A 16,179-nucleotide genomic window follows, 5' to 3' on the forward strand; every position below is an offset into this window, starting at 1 on the left:
GCTGGGTTTGCTGTGTCTGCTTGATCTTTAGGTTTCAGATAAGTTATTCCTTGTGTAAGTGTATCAGGGAATGTGTATGGGTCTGCAATGTAACTGTTAAATAATTTAGTTAGATGTGAATGTGTTGAGGTGAACTTCTTTAGCCAGAAATTTGCTATTTTATCATTTCCAGGGGCTTTCCAATTGTGAGTAGAATTAATTGCTTGGGTGACTTCATGTTGCAAAATTATCACTTCAGGCATTTGTGGTATCATCTTGTATGTGTCTGTTTCTGCCTGTATCCACCGTGCATGCCTGTTATGTTGTACCGGGTTTGACCATATGTTGCTCCAGAAGTGTTCCATGTCTGTTATGTTTGGTGGAATGTTTATTTTAATGTGTGTGTTATCTATTGTCTGGTAAAATTTCTTTGGGTTTGTGTTGAATGTTTGGTTTTGTTTCCTCCTATTTTCACTTTTTTTTGTATCTTCTGAGTCGTTTGGCGAATGCTTGTAATTTCTGCTTCTTTTCATGTAATTGCTCTGTCGCTTCTTGTGAGATTTTACCTAACCTTTTCGTTTTTTTTCTGAGATTTCATTTCTTATAAATTGTGTTAGCTGTCCGATGTCTTTTCTCAGTTTTTATATTTTGATCTGTAGGCTGTGTTGCCATGCTGGTTTTGTGGGTTTCTTCTGTGTGTTGGTTGGTTCTGATCTCTGCCTAGTGTGTATATTTAGTGTAGTGAGTGCTCCTATATAAACCAGTAGTTGTAACTCTTCCATAGTTGTGTTTTCATTTATTTTGTTGCGTATGATTGCGTTGATAGTTTTTATTGTTGTTTCGAATTGTGGGTTATTTGGCGGTCTATGCAAGAATGGTCTAATGTCTGTATTTGTGTCTTTGTACTCTATATATGTCAGCTGAAATTTTTCTTCTATATCTAACATCTGTGTCACTTCGTGTTCTATTTGTGCTTGTTCTGGTGGCTGTCTTAAGATTTTGTTTTCCTCTGAGTGTTTAATTGATGTGTGTTGTTCTTTGTTTGTTTGCTCTGGGATGTGAGTCCATTACTGTATTTTCTTCTTCTTCTGATTGCACATTATTTTGTTCCAGTATTTGTTGTACTTGTTGTTTGATGTTTTCTAATTCTGACTGGGGTGTCCTGTTATTTTTGATTATTACACGAATCTGATCAGCTAGCCGTTGTTCTGTTAAAAAATTTAATTCTGGGTATGTGGTAATAAATGGTGTGTATACTTGTGATCTGTATCCAGTTGTGTTGGTTGCTAGGTTTGTTGCTTGGTAATAACAGAACATGAGGTGTCGATTAACTTCATCTGACCATCTCATCCTCTGTCTTTGTTTTCCTTCTAGGGTGGTTGCAGGAAGCATATTCTGCAAAACACCTCTATTTGGATTTAAATCATTTTCCAGTTGGCTAGCAGTGTCGTTACCATTGTGGGCAGGCATAGGGTTCAAGCGTCGTCCCCGACCATGACGGCACTTGTCCAAGGCTTCTTTAGTTCTGTCCTGAACCAACTAATCACACTAAAAGGGGGGTTAGCCCTATTAGTGGTTTGTTCTTTTCGTCGCCTTTTACGACTGGCAGAACATACCGGAGGCCTATTCTTTTCCCGGGCCTCCACAGGGATTATTATTATTATTATTATTATTATTTCTTTACTTTCTCAGACATTAAGTCTGGTTAAAAATGGAAAGTGACGCGGACCTTGATCAAGCGTCACTTCCTTTTAACTGTACGGTATATGTTATAGTGCATTTAGGAACTTTCGGGTAATTGAACATGTATCAATAATTACGGATTTCTGTAACTGTATATATAAGTTTGGATGTAGCTGTATTGCATTGATGTACTGGTGGATATTGTGTGGTATGACTCCTGTAGTTGATAGTATAATTGGTATAATGTCAACTTTATCCTGATGCCACATGTCCTTGACTTCCTCAGCCAGTTGGATGTATTTTTCAATTTTTTCTCCGGTTTTCTTTTGTATATTTGTTGTATTGGGTATGGATATTTCGATTAGTTGTGTTAATTTCTTCTTTTTATTGGTGAGTATGATGTCAGGTTTGTTATGTGGTGTTGTTTTATCTGTTATAATGGTTCTGTTCCAGTATAATTTGTATTCATCATTCTCCAGTACATTTTGTGGTGCATACTTGTATGTGGGAACGTGTTGTTTTATAAGTTTATGTTGTAAGGCAAGCTGTTGATGTATTATTTTTGCTACATTGTCATGTCTTCTGGGGTATTCTGTATTTGCTAGTATTGTACATCCACTTGTGATGTGATCTACCGTTTCTATTTGTTGTTTGCAAAGTCTGCATTTATCTGTTGTGGTATTGGGATCTTTAATAATATGCTTGCTGTAATATCTGGTGTTTATTGTTCGATCCTGTATTGCAATCATGAATCCTTCCGGCTCACTGTATATATTGCCTTTTCTTAGCCATGTGTTGGATGCGTCTTGATCGATGTGTGGTTGTGTTAGATGATGTGGGTACTTGCCATGAAGTGTTTTCTTTTTCCAATTTACTTTCTTCGTATCTGTTGATGTTATGTGATCTAAAGGGTTGTAGAAGTGGTTATGAAATTGCAGTGGTGTAGCCGATGTATTTATATGAGTGATTGCCTTGTGTATTTTGCTAGTTTCTGCTCGTTCTAGAAAGAATTTTCTTAAATTGTCTACCTGTCCATAATGTAGGTTTTTTATGTCGATGAATCCCCTTCCTCCTTCCTTTCTGCTTAATGTGAATCTTTCTGTTGCTGAATGTATGTGATGTATTCTATATTTGTGGTATTGTGAAAGTGTAAGTGTATTGAGTGCATCTAGGTCTGTGTTACTCCATTTCACTACTCCAAATGAGTAGGTCAATATTGGTATAGCATAAGTATTTATAGCTTTTGTCTTGTTTCTTGCTGTCAATTCTGTTTTCAGTATTTTTGTTAGTCTTTGTCTATATTTTTCTTTTAGTTCTTCTTTAATATTTGTATTATCTATTCCTATTTTTTGTCTGTATCCTAGATATTTATAGGCATCTGTTTTTTCCATCGCTTCTATGCAGTCACTGTGGTTATCCAATATGTAATCTTCTTGTTTAGTTTGTTTTCCCTTGACTATGCTATTTTTCTTATATTTGTCTGTTCCAAGAGCCATACTTAAATCATTGCTGAATACTTCTGTTATCTTTAGTAATTGGTTGAGTTGTTGATTTGTTGCTGCCAGTAGTTTTAGATCATCCATGTATAGCAAATGTGTGATTTTGTGTGGGTAAGTTCCAGTAATATTGTATCCATAATTTGTATTATTTAGCATGTTGGATAGTGGGTTCAGAGCAAGGCAGAACCAGAAAGGACTTAATGAGTCTCCTTGGTATATTCCACGTTTAATCTGTATTGGCTGTGATGTGATATTATTTGAATTTGTTTGGATATTAAGTGTGGTTTTCCAATTTTTCATTACTATGTTTAGGAACTGTATCAATTTAGGATCTACTTTGTATATTTCCAATATTTGTAGTAACCATGAGTGGGGTACACTATCAAAAGCTTTTTGGTAATCAATGTATGCGTAGTGTAGCGGCCTTTGTTTAGTTTTAGCTTGATATGTCACCTCTGCATCTATTATCAGTTGCTCTTTACACCCTCGTGCTCCTTTGCAACAGCCTTTTTGTTCTTCATTTATAATTTTGTTCTGTGTTGTATGTGTCATTAATTTCTGTTTAATGACTGAAGTTAATATTTTGTATATTGTTGGTAGGCATGTTATGGGGCGATATTTAGCTGGGTTTGCTGTGTCTGCTTGATCTTTAGGTTTCAGATAAGTTATTCCTTGTGTAAGTGTATCAGGGAATGTGTATGGGTCTGCAATGTAACTGTTAAATAATTTAGTTAGATGTGAATGTGTTGAGGTGAACTTCTTTAGCCAGAAATTTGCTATTTTATCATTTCCAGGGGCTTTCCAATTGTGAGTAGAATTAATTGCTTGGGTGACTTCATGTTGCAAAATTATCACTTCAGGCATTTGTGGTATCATCTTGTATGTGTCTGTTTCTGCCTGTATCCACCGTGCATGCCTGTTATGTTGTACCGGGTTTGACCATATGTTGCTCCAGAAGTGTTCCATGTCTGTTATGTTTGGTGGAATGTTTATTTTAATGTGTGTGTTATCTATTGTCTGGTAAAATTTCTTTGGGTTTGTGTTGAATGTTTGGTTTTGTTTCCTCCTATTTTCACTTTTTTTGTATCTTCTGAGTCGTTTGGCGAATGCTTGTAATTTCTGCTTCTTTTCATGTAATTGCTCTGTCGCTTCTTGTGAGATTTTACCTAACCTTTTCGTTTTTTTTCTGAGATTTCATTTCTTATAAATTGTGTTAGCTGTCCGATGTCTTTTCTCAGTTTTTATATTTTGATCTGTAGGCTGTGTTGCCATGCTGGTTTTGTGGGTTTCTTCTGTGTGTTGGTTGGTTCTGATCTCTGCCTAGTGTGTATATTTAGTGTAGTGAGTGCTCCTATATAAACCAGTAGTTGTAACTCTTCCATAGTTGTGTTTTCATTTATTTTGTTGCGTATGATTGCGTTGATAGTTTTTATTGTTGTTTCGAATTGTGGGTTATTTGGCGGTCTATGCAAGAATGGTCTAATGTCTGTATTTGTGTCTTTGTACTCTATATATGTCAGCTGAAATTTTTCTTCTATATCTAACATCTGTGTCACTTCGTGTTCTATTTGTGCTTGTTCTGGTGGCTGTCTTAAGATTTTGTTTTCCTCTGAGTGTTTAATTGATGTGTGTTGTTCTTTGTTTGTTTGCTCTGGGATGTGAGTCCATTACTGTATTTTCTTCTTCTTCTGATTGCACATTATTTTGTTCCAGTATTTGTTGTACTTGTTGTTTGATGTTTTCTAATTCTGACTGGGGTGTCCTGTTATTTTTGATTATTACACGAATCTGATCAGCTAGCCGTTGTTCTGTTAAAAAATTTAATTCTGGGTATGTGGTAATAAATGGTGTGTATACTTGTGATCTGTATCCAGTTGTGTTGGTTGCTAGGTTTGTTGCTTGGTAATAACAGAACATGAGGTGTCGATTAACTTCATCTGACCATCTCATCCTCTGTCTTTGTTTTCCTTCTAGGGTGGTTGCAGGAAGCATATCCTGCAAAACACCTCTATTTGGATTTAAATCATTTTCCAGTTGGCTAGCAGTGTCGTTACCATTGTGGGCAGGCATAGGGTTCAAGCGTCGTCCCCGACCATGACGGCACTTGTCCAAGGCTTCTTTAGTTCTGTCCTGAACCAACTAATCACACTAAAAGGGGGGTTAGCCCTATTAGTGGTTTGTTCTTTTCGTCGCCTTTTACGACTGGCAGAACATACCGGAGGCCTATTCTTTTCCCGGGCCTCCACAGGGATTATTATTATTATTATTATTATTATTTCTTTACTTTCTCAGACATTAAGTCTGGTTAAAAATGGAAAGTGACGCGGACCTTGATCAAGCGTCACTTCCTTTTAACTGTACGGTATATGTTATAGTGCATTTAGGAACTTTCGGGTAATTGAACATGTATCAATAATTACGGATTTCTGTAACTGTATATATAAGTTTGGATGTAGCTGTATTGCATTGATGTACTGGTGGATATTGTGTGGTATGACTCCTGTAGTTGATAGTATAATTGGTATAATGTCAACTTTATCCTGATGCCACATGTCCTTGACTTCCTCAGCCAGTTGGATGTATTTTTCAATTTTTTCTCCGGTTTTCTTTTGTATATTTGTTGTATTGGGTATGGATATTTCGATTAGTTGTGTTAATTTCTTCTTTTTATTGGTGAGTATGATGTCAGGTTTGTTATGTGGTGTTGTTTTATCTGTTATAATGGTTCTGTTCCAGTATAATTTGTATTCATCATTCTCCAGTACATTTTGTGGTGCATACTTGTATGTGGGAACGTGTTGTTTTATAAGTTTATGTTGTAAGGCAAGCTGTTGATGTATTATTTTTGCTACATTGTCATGTCTTCTGGGGTATTCTGTATTTGCTAGTATTGTACATCCACTTGTGATGTGATCTACCGTTTCTATTTGTTGTTTGCAAAGTCTGCATTTATCTGTTGTGGTATTGGGATCTTTAATAATATGCTTGCTGTAATATCTGGTGTTTATTGTTCGATCCTGTATTGCAATCATGAATCCTTCCGTCTCACTGTATATATTGCATTTTCTTAGCCATGTGTTGGATGCGTCTTGATCGATGTGTGGTTGTGTTAGATGATACGGGTGCTTGCCATGTAGTATTTTCATTTTCCAATTTACTTTCTTCGTATCTGTTGATGTTATGTGATCTAAAGGGTTGTAGAAGTGGTTATGAAATTGCAGTGGTGTAGCCGATGTATTTATATAAGTGATTGCTTTGTGTATTTTGCTAGTTTCTGCTCGTTCTAGAAAGAATTTTCTTAAATTGTCTACCTGTCCATAATGTAGGTTTTTTATGTCGATGAATCCCCTTCCTCCTTCCTTTCTGCTTAATGTGAATCTTTCTGTTGCTGAATGTATGTGATGTATTCTATATTTGTGGTATTGTGAAAGTGTAAGTGTATTGAGTGCATCTAGGTCTGTGTTACTCCATTTCACTACTACAAATGAGTAGGTCAATATTGGTGTAGCATAAGTATTTATAGCTTTTGTCTTGTTTCTTGCTGTCAATTCTGTTTTCAGTATTTTTGTTAGTCTTTGTCTATATTTTTCTTTTAGTTCTTCTTTAATATTTGTATTATCTATTCCTATTTTTTGTCTGTATCCTAGATATTTATAGGCATCTGTTTTTTCCATCGCTTCTATGCAGTCACTGTGGTTATTCAATATGTAATCTTCTTGTTTAGTGTGTTTTCCCTTGACTATGCTGTTTTTCTTACATTTGTGTGTTCCAAAAGCCATATTTATATCATTGATGAATACTTCTGTTATCTTTAGTAATTGGTTGAGTTGCTGATTGGTTGCTGCCAGTAGTTTTAGATCATCCATGTATAGAAATGTGTGATTTTGTGTGGGTATGTTCCAGTAATATTATATCCATAATTTGTATTATTTAGCATGTTGGATAGTGGGTTCAGAGCAAGACAGGACCAGAAAGGACTTAATGAGTCTCGTTGGTATATTCCACGCTTAATCTGTATTGGCTGTGATGTGATATTATTAGAGTTTGTTTGGATATTAAGTGTGGTTTTCCAGTTTTTCATAACTATGTTTAGGAACTGTATCAATTTAGGATCTACTTTGTATATTTCCAATATCTGTAGTAACCATGAGTGGGGTACACTATCAAAAGCTTTTTGGTAATCAATGTATGCGTAGTGTAGTGATCTTTGTTTAGTTTTAGCTTGATATGTCACCTCTGTATCTATTATCAGTTGCTCTTTACACCCTCGTGCTCCTTTGCAACAGCCTTTTTGTTCTTCATTTATAATTTGGTTCTGTGTTGTATGTGTCATTAATTTCTGTGTAATGACTGAGTTTAATATTTTGTAGATTGTTGGTAGGCATGTTATGGGGCGATATTTAGCTGGGTTCGCTGTGTCTGCTTGATCTTTAGGTTTCAGATAGGTTATTCCATGTGTAAGTGTATCAGGGAATGTGTATGGGTCTGCAATGTAACTGTTAAATAATTTAGTTAGATGTGAATGTGTTGAGGTGAACTTGTTTGGCCAGAAATTTGCTATTTTATCATTTCCAGGGGCTTTCCAATTGTGAGTAGAATTAATTGCTCGGGTGACTTCATGTTGTAAAATTATCACTTCAGGCATTTGTGGTATCATCTTGTATGAGTCTGTTTCTGCTTGTATCCACCGTGCATGCCTGTTATGTTGTACCGGGTTTGACCATATGTTGCTCCAGAAGTGTTCCATGTCTGTTATGTTTGGTGGATTGCCTATTTTAATGTGTGTGTTATCTATTGTCTGGTAAAATTTCTTTGGGTTTGTGTTGAATGTTTGGTTTTGTTTCCTTCTATTTTCACTTTTTTTGTATCTTCTAAGTCGTTTGGCCAATGCTTGTAATTTCTGCCACTTTTCATCTAATTGCTATATTGCTTCTTGTTGTGAGATTTTACCTAACCTTTTTCGTTTTTTGTCTGATATTTCATTTCTTATAAATTGTGTTAGCTGTCCGATGTCTTTTCTCAGTTTTTCTATTCTGATCTGTAGCCTGTGTTGCCATGCTGGTTTTGTGGGTTTCTTCTGTGTGTTGGTTGGTTCTGATCTCTGCCTAGTGTGTATATTTAGTGTAGTGAGTGCTCCTACATAAACCAGTAGTTGTAACTCTTCCATTGTTGTATTTTCATTTATTTTGTTGTGTATGATTGTGTTGATAGTTGTTGTTGTTGTTTCGACTTGTGGGTTATTTGGTGGTCCATGCAAGAATGGTCTAATGTCTGTATTTGTGTCTTTGTATTCTATATATGTCAGCTGAAATTTCTCTTCTATATCTAACATCTGTGTCACTTCATGTTCTATTTGTGCTTGTTCTGGTGGCTGTCTTAAGATGTCGTTTTCCTCTGATTGCTTAATTGATGTGTGTTGTTCTTTGTTTGTTTGCTCTGGGATGTCGAGTCCATTACTGTATTTTCTTCTTCTTCTGATTGCACATTATTTTGTTCTAGTATTTGTTGTACTTGTTGTTTGATGTTTTCTAATTCTGACTGGCGTATCCTGTTATTTTTGATTATTACACGGATCTGATCAGCTAGTCGTTGTTCTGTTAAAAATTTTAATTCTGGGTATCTGGTAATAAATGTTGTGTATACTTGTGATTTGTATCCAGTTGTGTTGGTTCCTAGGTTTGTTGCTTGGTAATAACAGAACATGAGGTGTCGATTAACTTCATCTGACCATCTCATCCTCTGTCTTTGTTTCCCTTCTAGGGTGGTTGCAGGAAGCATATCCTGCAAAACACCTCTATTTGGATTTAAATCATTTTCCAGTTGGCTAGCAGTGTCATTACCATTGTGGGCGGGCATAGGGTTCAAGCGTCGTCCCCGACCATGACGGCGCTTGTCCGAGGCTTCTTTAGTTCTGTCCTGAACCAACTAATCACACTAAAAGGGGGGTTAGCCCTATTAGTGGTTTGTTCTTTTCGTCGCCTTTTACGACTGGCAGAACATACCGGAGGCCTATTCTTTTCCCGGGCCTCCACGGGAATTATTATTATTATTATTATTATTATTACTATTATTATTATTTCTAACTGAGAAGTCAAATACCAATTGTTACAGATAAAGCCTTAAAAATCCTTTAGCAGTTCTTTAGTAATTATTTAATTTTCAAAAACTTTTCACCCACTATTATACCCCCTTAGTTGTTGAATTTACAAAAATGCTGGAACACATATTTTTATTTCCTGAAAGAAACCAAATACCACTTTTCGCAGTTCTAGCTTCAAAATTACCTTCACAGCAACTTATTTTCAAAAAGCCTTTTATCCCCAGTTTCACCCCCTTAGGAGAGGAATTTCAAACAATCCTTTCTTAAATGATGCCTACAGTGTAAAATCCACACCCTCTCCAAACTTCAAGTTTCTGTCCTTAGCAGTTTGGGTAGGCAATGATAAATCAGTGAATCTGTCTGACCTTATTTGACTCCCTTATGGGCTTAATTTCCAAAAACGTGCAACATGTATTTTTAATCTCTAACCAAAAAACGAAACACAAAATTTCAAAGATTTACCTTTAAAAATGCTATTGCAATGAAATACTTTCATAAATGTCCATCCCCCCCCCCCCCCCGTATTTCACCGACTAAGGGGCTGAATTTCCAAACACAGTGATTTGCATATCTTTTATTTCTAACAGAGAAACTTAAAAAAAAATTTTCGTGCATTTAGCTTCAAAAACATTTGCACAGTGAAATATTTCCAGAAAAACTTTCATCCCCTGTTTCACCCTATTGGGGTTGAATTTCCAAATACAGCGAAACACTTTTTTTTAAATTTCCAACTAAGAAGCCAAATTTAGATATTCACAGATTTAGCTTTGAAAATTCTTTCATAATAAAATATGTCCATAAAAAATATCATCTGCTTTTTCACCCCATAGAGGTTCAATTTCCAAAAACACTGAAACAAATATTTCTTTTATTTGTACCCGAGAAGTCAAAATGCCAATGTTCATAGATGTAGCTTTAAAAATACTTCAATAGTTTCTTAGTAATGATACACTTTCAAAAAAAGTTTCACATACTATTTCACCCCCACAGGGTTAATTTTCCAAATACGATGAAACATTTCTTTGTTTCTGACCATGAAACGAAATACCAATTTTTGTAGGCCTAGCTTCAAAAGTGACTTATAGTGACATTTCAAAAAGAAAACTCTTCATCCCCCATTTCACCCCTTTTACAGTTGGAATATCGAAAAATCCATTCTTAAACAATTCCTACAGGATAAGATCCATACTTTTTTCAAATTTCAGATAATTATCCTTAGCGGTTTGGGGCAATGAGGAGTCAGTAATGACGTTGCCTTTTATACATACAGATTGAGATAAAATGTACCAACTGCATTTATAAGCCATTCACATTCTAAATAGTAGAAAATGTGCCCCTTGGAACAATTCAAACAGATTCAGTTTGTACCAAATATTTAGAAAATAAACTATTTTCTCCATAACAGTGTAATAAAAATATGGTAGGACATACCACAGTCTTCATCAATGAAATTTTTCAATTTGCATAAAGAACTTCGACTGGCCACAGTATGGGAATCCATTCATTTTATTATTGGTTCAGTCTGAACAATACCACTCCTATAAAGATAAAGAAGATAAACAACAAAATGGTTGCATGCATATTGCAACAAGTATAAAATTAACTGTGTATAGATATCGATTACTAAACCAACAATTAATGCACCACTACATGAAAGTTATTTTTAAAATTCCTCATATTTTGCTAATCACTGATCTAGTTTAGCAGCGGTATTTTATCCAAACAAAGTTAACCGTATTTTCTGCTTGTTAAAAGTCACAAGAGCAGGGATGTTGCATTAATGAATAGTAATTTTACTAGTCAAAAGGTACTCCACTTTCATTATTTCACAAAACATATTTCCAAACATATCTGCAGGACCTCACACTATATGTGGGGCCTATAAAAGTGGCAAACAGTATGTATTTCTGCCATAAGATTTGTTGCGCAAACTGTTCTTATCACTGTAATTCTCTGAACATCAAAGCTTTAGACAATAATCATCATTATCTTCATCAAGAAAGCAACTGACTGTCAAAGAAGTAACAGGATTGCACAAATATAACAAGTTTAGTGGTGCCCACTAGGACCAGAGATTAAATTGGTGTCAGCAATGAAATGTAGCTTTCTGCATCTGTTTTCATCACAACATTTAACATGGGATGTGCTGTTAGACATTGTCATGTTTGCCCAAGTATTTTTCCCAGAGTCAACAAAACCATCCCTCCTCATTCTATGAGGGTCACTCCAAAATAAATGTACACTATTTTTGTAAAAATAGTTTTCATTCTGCATGTGTGAAAGTTTTACAGTGTGTAGATACATCCTTCCCACTTGTTTTCAAAGTTAGTTCAACCTGTTCCCGTGAGTGGCGCCCTCACAGCACGTCTTCAAGGTGGCTGCTACACTTGACGTTTGTCAGAAGCAACATGCTGTCATAGAATTCCTGCACTGTGAAAACGAGACAGTGGGAAACATCCACAAGAGGTTGAAAAAGGTGTATGGAGATTCTGCTGTTGATCACAGTTAGTCGGTGGGCAAGCAGGTTACATGATGAAAGCGGGCACGGCAATATTGAGGATTGTCCTCGCAGCGGCAGGCCTCGTACTGCACACACTCCATGATCACAAAACTCGGACGGACAACACTGAAACACCTGCCTTACAGTCCTGACTTGGCTCCATGTGACTATCATCTCTTTGGGAAACTGAAAGACTCTCTTCATGGAACAAGGTTTGAAGATGATGACTGCCTTGTGCATGCTGCCAAACAGTAGCTCCAATAGGTTGGTCCATAATTTTACTGTGCGGGTATACAGGCACTGGTTCCAAAACAGCGTAAGGCAGTCAAGAGGGATGGAAATTATGCGGAGAAATGAAAATATTGTTCCTAAAGGATGTATCTACACACTGTAAAACTTTCAAACATGTAGAATAAAATATGGATTTAAAAAGAGAGAGAGAGAGGGGGGGGGAGAGGAGGGGGGATCATTATCTGCAAACTGTTCCTCTACTGTACGCAGTATACAGTGCAGTAGAATGTGTTTATAACCATCGACAATTAGCATTTTGTAAGCACAATAAGGTAACCATACCCAAACCACAAGAAATACCTCCATAATGTAACACCACTGCCTTCGTACCTCACTGTCGGGACTACACAGGATGGCACCTAAAGTTCTCCGGAATTCACCAAATACCAAACCCAAACCTTTCCATCAAACTGCCACAGGGTATCATGTGATTCATCATTCCAAATCACTTACTCCCAATCATCCAGTGTCCAGTGATTTTGGCCTTCACACCACCTCAGGTGTCGCTTAACACTGACCATAGAAATTTGATGCTTGTGAGGAGCTGTTCAACCATGGCACACCATTTCTTTTGAGCTCCATACAAACAGTCACTGTGATAGCTCCCCTGCTAACAATTTGAAATCCCCAAGTGATTCCCTTCACAGACTTCATGTAATTTTTTACAGTCTCCCTCCCGCAATGGTCAATTGTCCCTATCTATCTCAACATGAGGTCTACCTGGATCGGTTTACTGTGATTGTTCCTTTACATTTACATTTCACAATCACATCACCAACAGCTGACTTGGGCAGAGCTTTAGAAGGGTTGAAATGCTGCTGATGGATATGTTACTCAAGTGACAACCAATCAGTAGTGCATGTCAAAGTTGCGACTTTAAGCTCTCCTGACTGTTAATCCTTCTCTACTGACAACGAGATACTCCTTGCCTCCTTTTATACTCGTTGTTCCGCCTCTTGTGATATCTAGTGGTCAATTCCACGTTACATACAAGTGTTCTGGTACTTCTGGCCAGATACTGTATGTCTAGCTTGTATCCACACAGTCGTTAAGTATCACTCAAAAGTTATCACTTACTGCAACTTAGTGCATTTGAGGTACAGAATAACACTTCTTTTGAAGTAACAATCAAAGACAGAACTACACTGTATCTTAACCTCATCACCCAGACACTAACAGCATTTCGATTCATTACTGATGCACGAAAAAATGTAATTCATTGCAAGATGGACCATTTAAGGACAGAAAAGGAGAGCATGACACTTTATGCAAAAATTCAGGCCATTTCTGTGATCTTAGCAAATTTAGTTGATTAACTTTTGAACTGTTCAGTTGTTGTACCTGAATTAGAAATTTCAACAACACAAAAGAAGGTTGAAAATTGCATATCAACAGAAGTGGATTCAAGAAATCCTTAAACATATTAAAACAAAGTATGTTCTGAATACTCAATAACAGCAGAAACACTGAAATTATCAAAATCAAATATTATAAAATTTTAACAGTTGTTCTCTGAGAAGATCTGGAAACTGGCAAACATGTAGAAAAATGGCAAATAGCTCTAATCCAAATCCTTCATTTAAAAAAAAATATAAATAAACAAGGTGTTGATAACTACAGAGAAATATTGATTTCATCTATTCTATTATGAAACTGTAAATAAACTTTTGAAACAAAATTAAGAGAACATTTATCTAAACAATTCCCAGAATATAAGGGTGACTTCAGAAAGGGAAGATTAAATCAGAAATCTACTCTAGATATAAGATCAATAATTTCTCACAGCATTTTATGCACAAAACTATATACCTTAATTTGTTGACTTACAAAACATCTGACCCTGTAGATAGAGTAACACAGGATAAAAATATCACAGAATTTGAAGTGATAGCAAAATTAGTAAACATTATCTGTGAAACCAAAACTAATAATTAGTCATTTTCAAAATTAAGGTATTTTCCAGATTTTTCAAGTCAAATCTTTCTCAAGTTTACTTTTTCAGTACATTTGGCTCCAGAGTGTCCTTTTTTTACAGAGGTATATATTGACATTTCTTAGAATATCTATAATTAATTATTTTTAGAAGCATAAATCAGAGAGGAATTGGGGACAGATCACATCAAAAATTAACAGATTAGAAATAAAACATTTTTAAAATATTAAATATTGTATTTTGATTTAAAGGCAACAGAAAATATCAAATAAAAATTACAAATTCTGTTTTTACAAATACAGGTACATTATTAGTTACTGATTAAAACTGATTAAAGGGAACAAACTCTAAAAATACATCATAATAAAATGAATACAACACTTCATTACATTTTGTATTTCTGCCAAAATCTCTGGTGCTTTGCTCAACATAATTGCTCCTTTCGTTTCTAATTCTTTGATTTCATCTTGCTTTCACTTGTTCAGTAATCATTCTTTCTTTTCTTATTCACATTTCTTCTAATTTTTTAGGTCCTCTTTGCACAAAGAATGCGCATGCGAAAAGAGGATATAAGACTTTTGTCAATATCGCCATTTCCATAATAGTTTTCTTTATGAACCAAGAAGCAATGCTATACTTTCCCCTTTCAGGTGGTCTTTTATGTAGCTCAGCAACTTACTTCTTCAAATGTGGAATATGTTGTTTAAGTGCTCTCTTCATGACTTACAACATTTCCAACCCATCTTATAGAACAAAATTTGAAAGGGAGCTTGGAAAACCATGTAATATTTGAGAAGGTTGTCCTCCTTGAAGGAAAATACTTCATAAAGTACAGAACCAGCCTAAGAAATTCAAGAACATTCCAGCCACTTTCATTATGAGCAGTTTTCAAAGCTTCATTCACTACATGAGGTAATCAGTTGCAACACTGAAACATTTGTGTTCGATTATCTTCTTCATTTAACAGAAATGCTTGAAAATCATTCAACATAATTAAGTTCACATCTGGTCCATCTACAGAAATTTGGATTATATTCTTAGGTGATAAATTCAAACCATTCAGATCCTCCAGGAAACCTGACTGTAAATCAGAAGATGTGGCAAAATTTAAAAACACAGATGTTACATATCTTGTGGATATAGACCAATATTGTTCATCGCTGAAACAAACCACCAAATCCGTCTGTGCCTTTTGCACAACTTCGCTTAAACTCTCGTCATTTGACACACAAAAGAATCAAACTACCCTGACTTTGTTAGGTAGGAGTTTCAGGAAATGAGGGCCAAGTACACAAGTAATTATATGTGACAACCTACAGTTGCGTAACTGTAATTTTTTTGTAATCATGCTGCCAGAAAACATAATTTGGAATATGTCTGTTGTATTTCCAGAACTTCTCACTGAAGAATGAGACATGACTTTATTCATAGGCCATATAATCTCAGATTTTACTATCTCATCAATAACTAAAAAATGTTTCAATGAGTTTGTTTTGGAATCCTCTTCAACTGAAGTTCTAGATATTGTAGTAAGAGCAAGTGATTGTAATTTGTCACTACCATTTAAATTCCTTTCAGAAGAAACTTGTGACTGAGCTGGCACTGTTTGTACTATACCTCAAGACAACCTGTTTTGTTGCCTTGAAAATAATGAATCAACCAATGTTGAATGTCTCTTTCCTCTTGCATGTGTTTTTACATTTGAAATGCCACTGGTACTAATGTCTAAGTCACATTTGCACAAAATGGTCGACAGATACCAAGTTATAATCTGCAAGTAGTACTAATATGGTGTGGGAAACATTTTAGTTAGCAAGAAAACGATTTTACTCTTATTGCCCCTAACATCTTTAAAATGAGATTACAATTACAACAGTTTTATATTAGTAATTAAAAATTTCTAAGGAAGTGTCTTTCCAAAAAAGATGCAGAATAAAGATATTTAAACAGAAGTGGGAATGGACAGAATTACAGAAACAGCTGATAATCCTCCAGCACCACATGGGATGGCAGCACTGTCATGGGTGGAAATACAATTTATATGTCATTTCCACTAGGTGTATATGTGGTGTCACGTATAGCTCAATGAAGTCACACCTTCACATTTCTCGTGGTTGCAAACTGCAGTAGCAGAGGTTTTGCTAACATGGCTTACACAGATGGACTCTTAAGTTTCCTACACATAATGAAGACC

At 35.6% G+C, this 16,179-nt stretch overlaps 1 protein-coding gene across 1 annotated transcript in view; it reads right to left on the reverse strand.

Annotated features, from left to right (window-relative positions):
• Positions 1 to 16,179, reverse strand: part of LOC126212601 (uncharacterized) — a 178,784-nt gene that overhangs the window by 40,685 nt on the left and 121,920 nt on the right. Inside the window, exon 5 of the mRNA XM_049940029.1 lies at positions 10,693 to 10,799. Coding sequence (XP_049795986.1) covers positions 10,693 to 10,762 — 70 coding nt within the window. The 5' untranslated portion in view covers positions 10,763 to 10,799. The remainder of the gene's footprint in view (positions 1 to 10,692; positions 10,800 to 16,179) is intronic.

This window comes from Schistocerca nitens, chromosome 11, assembly GCF_023898315.1.
Source record: "Schistocerca nitens isolate TAMUIC-IGC-003100 chromosome 11, iqSchNite1.1, whole genome shotgun sequence".
NCBI classification, from domain to species: Eukaryota; Metazoa; Arthropoda; class Insecta; order Orthoptera; family Acrididae; genus Schistocerca; species Schistocerca nitens.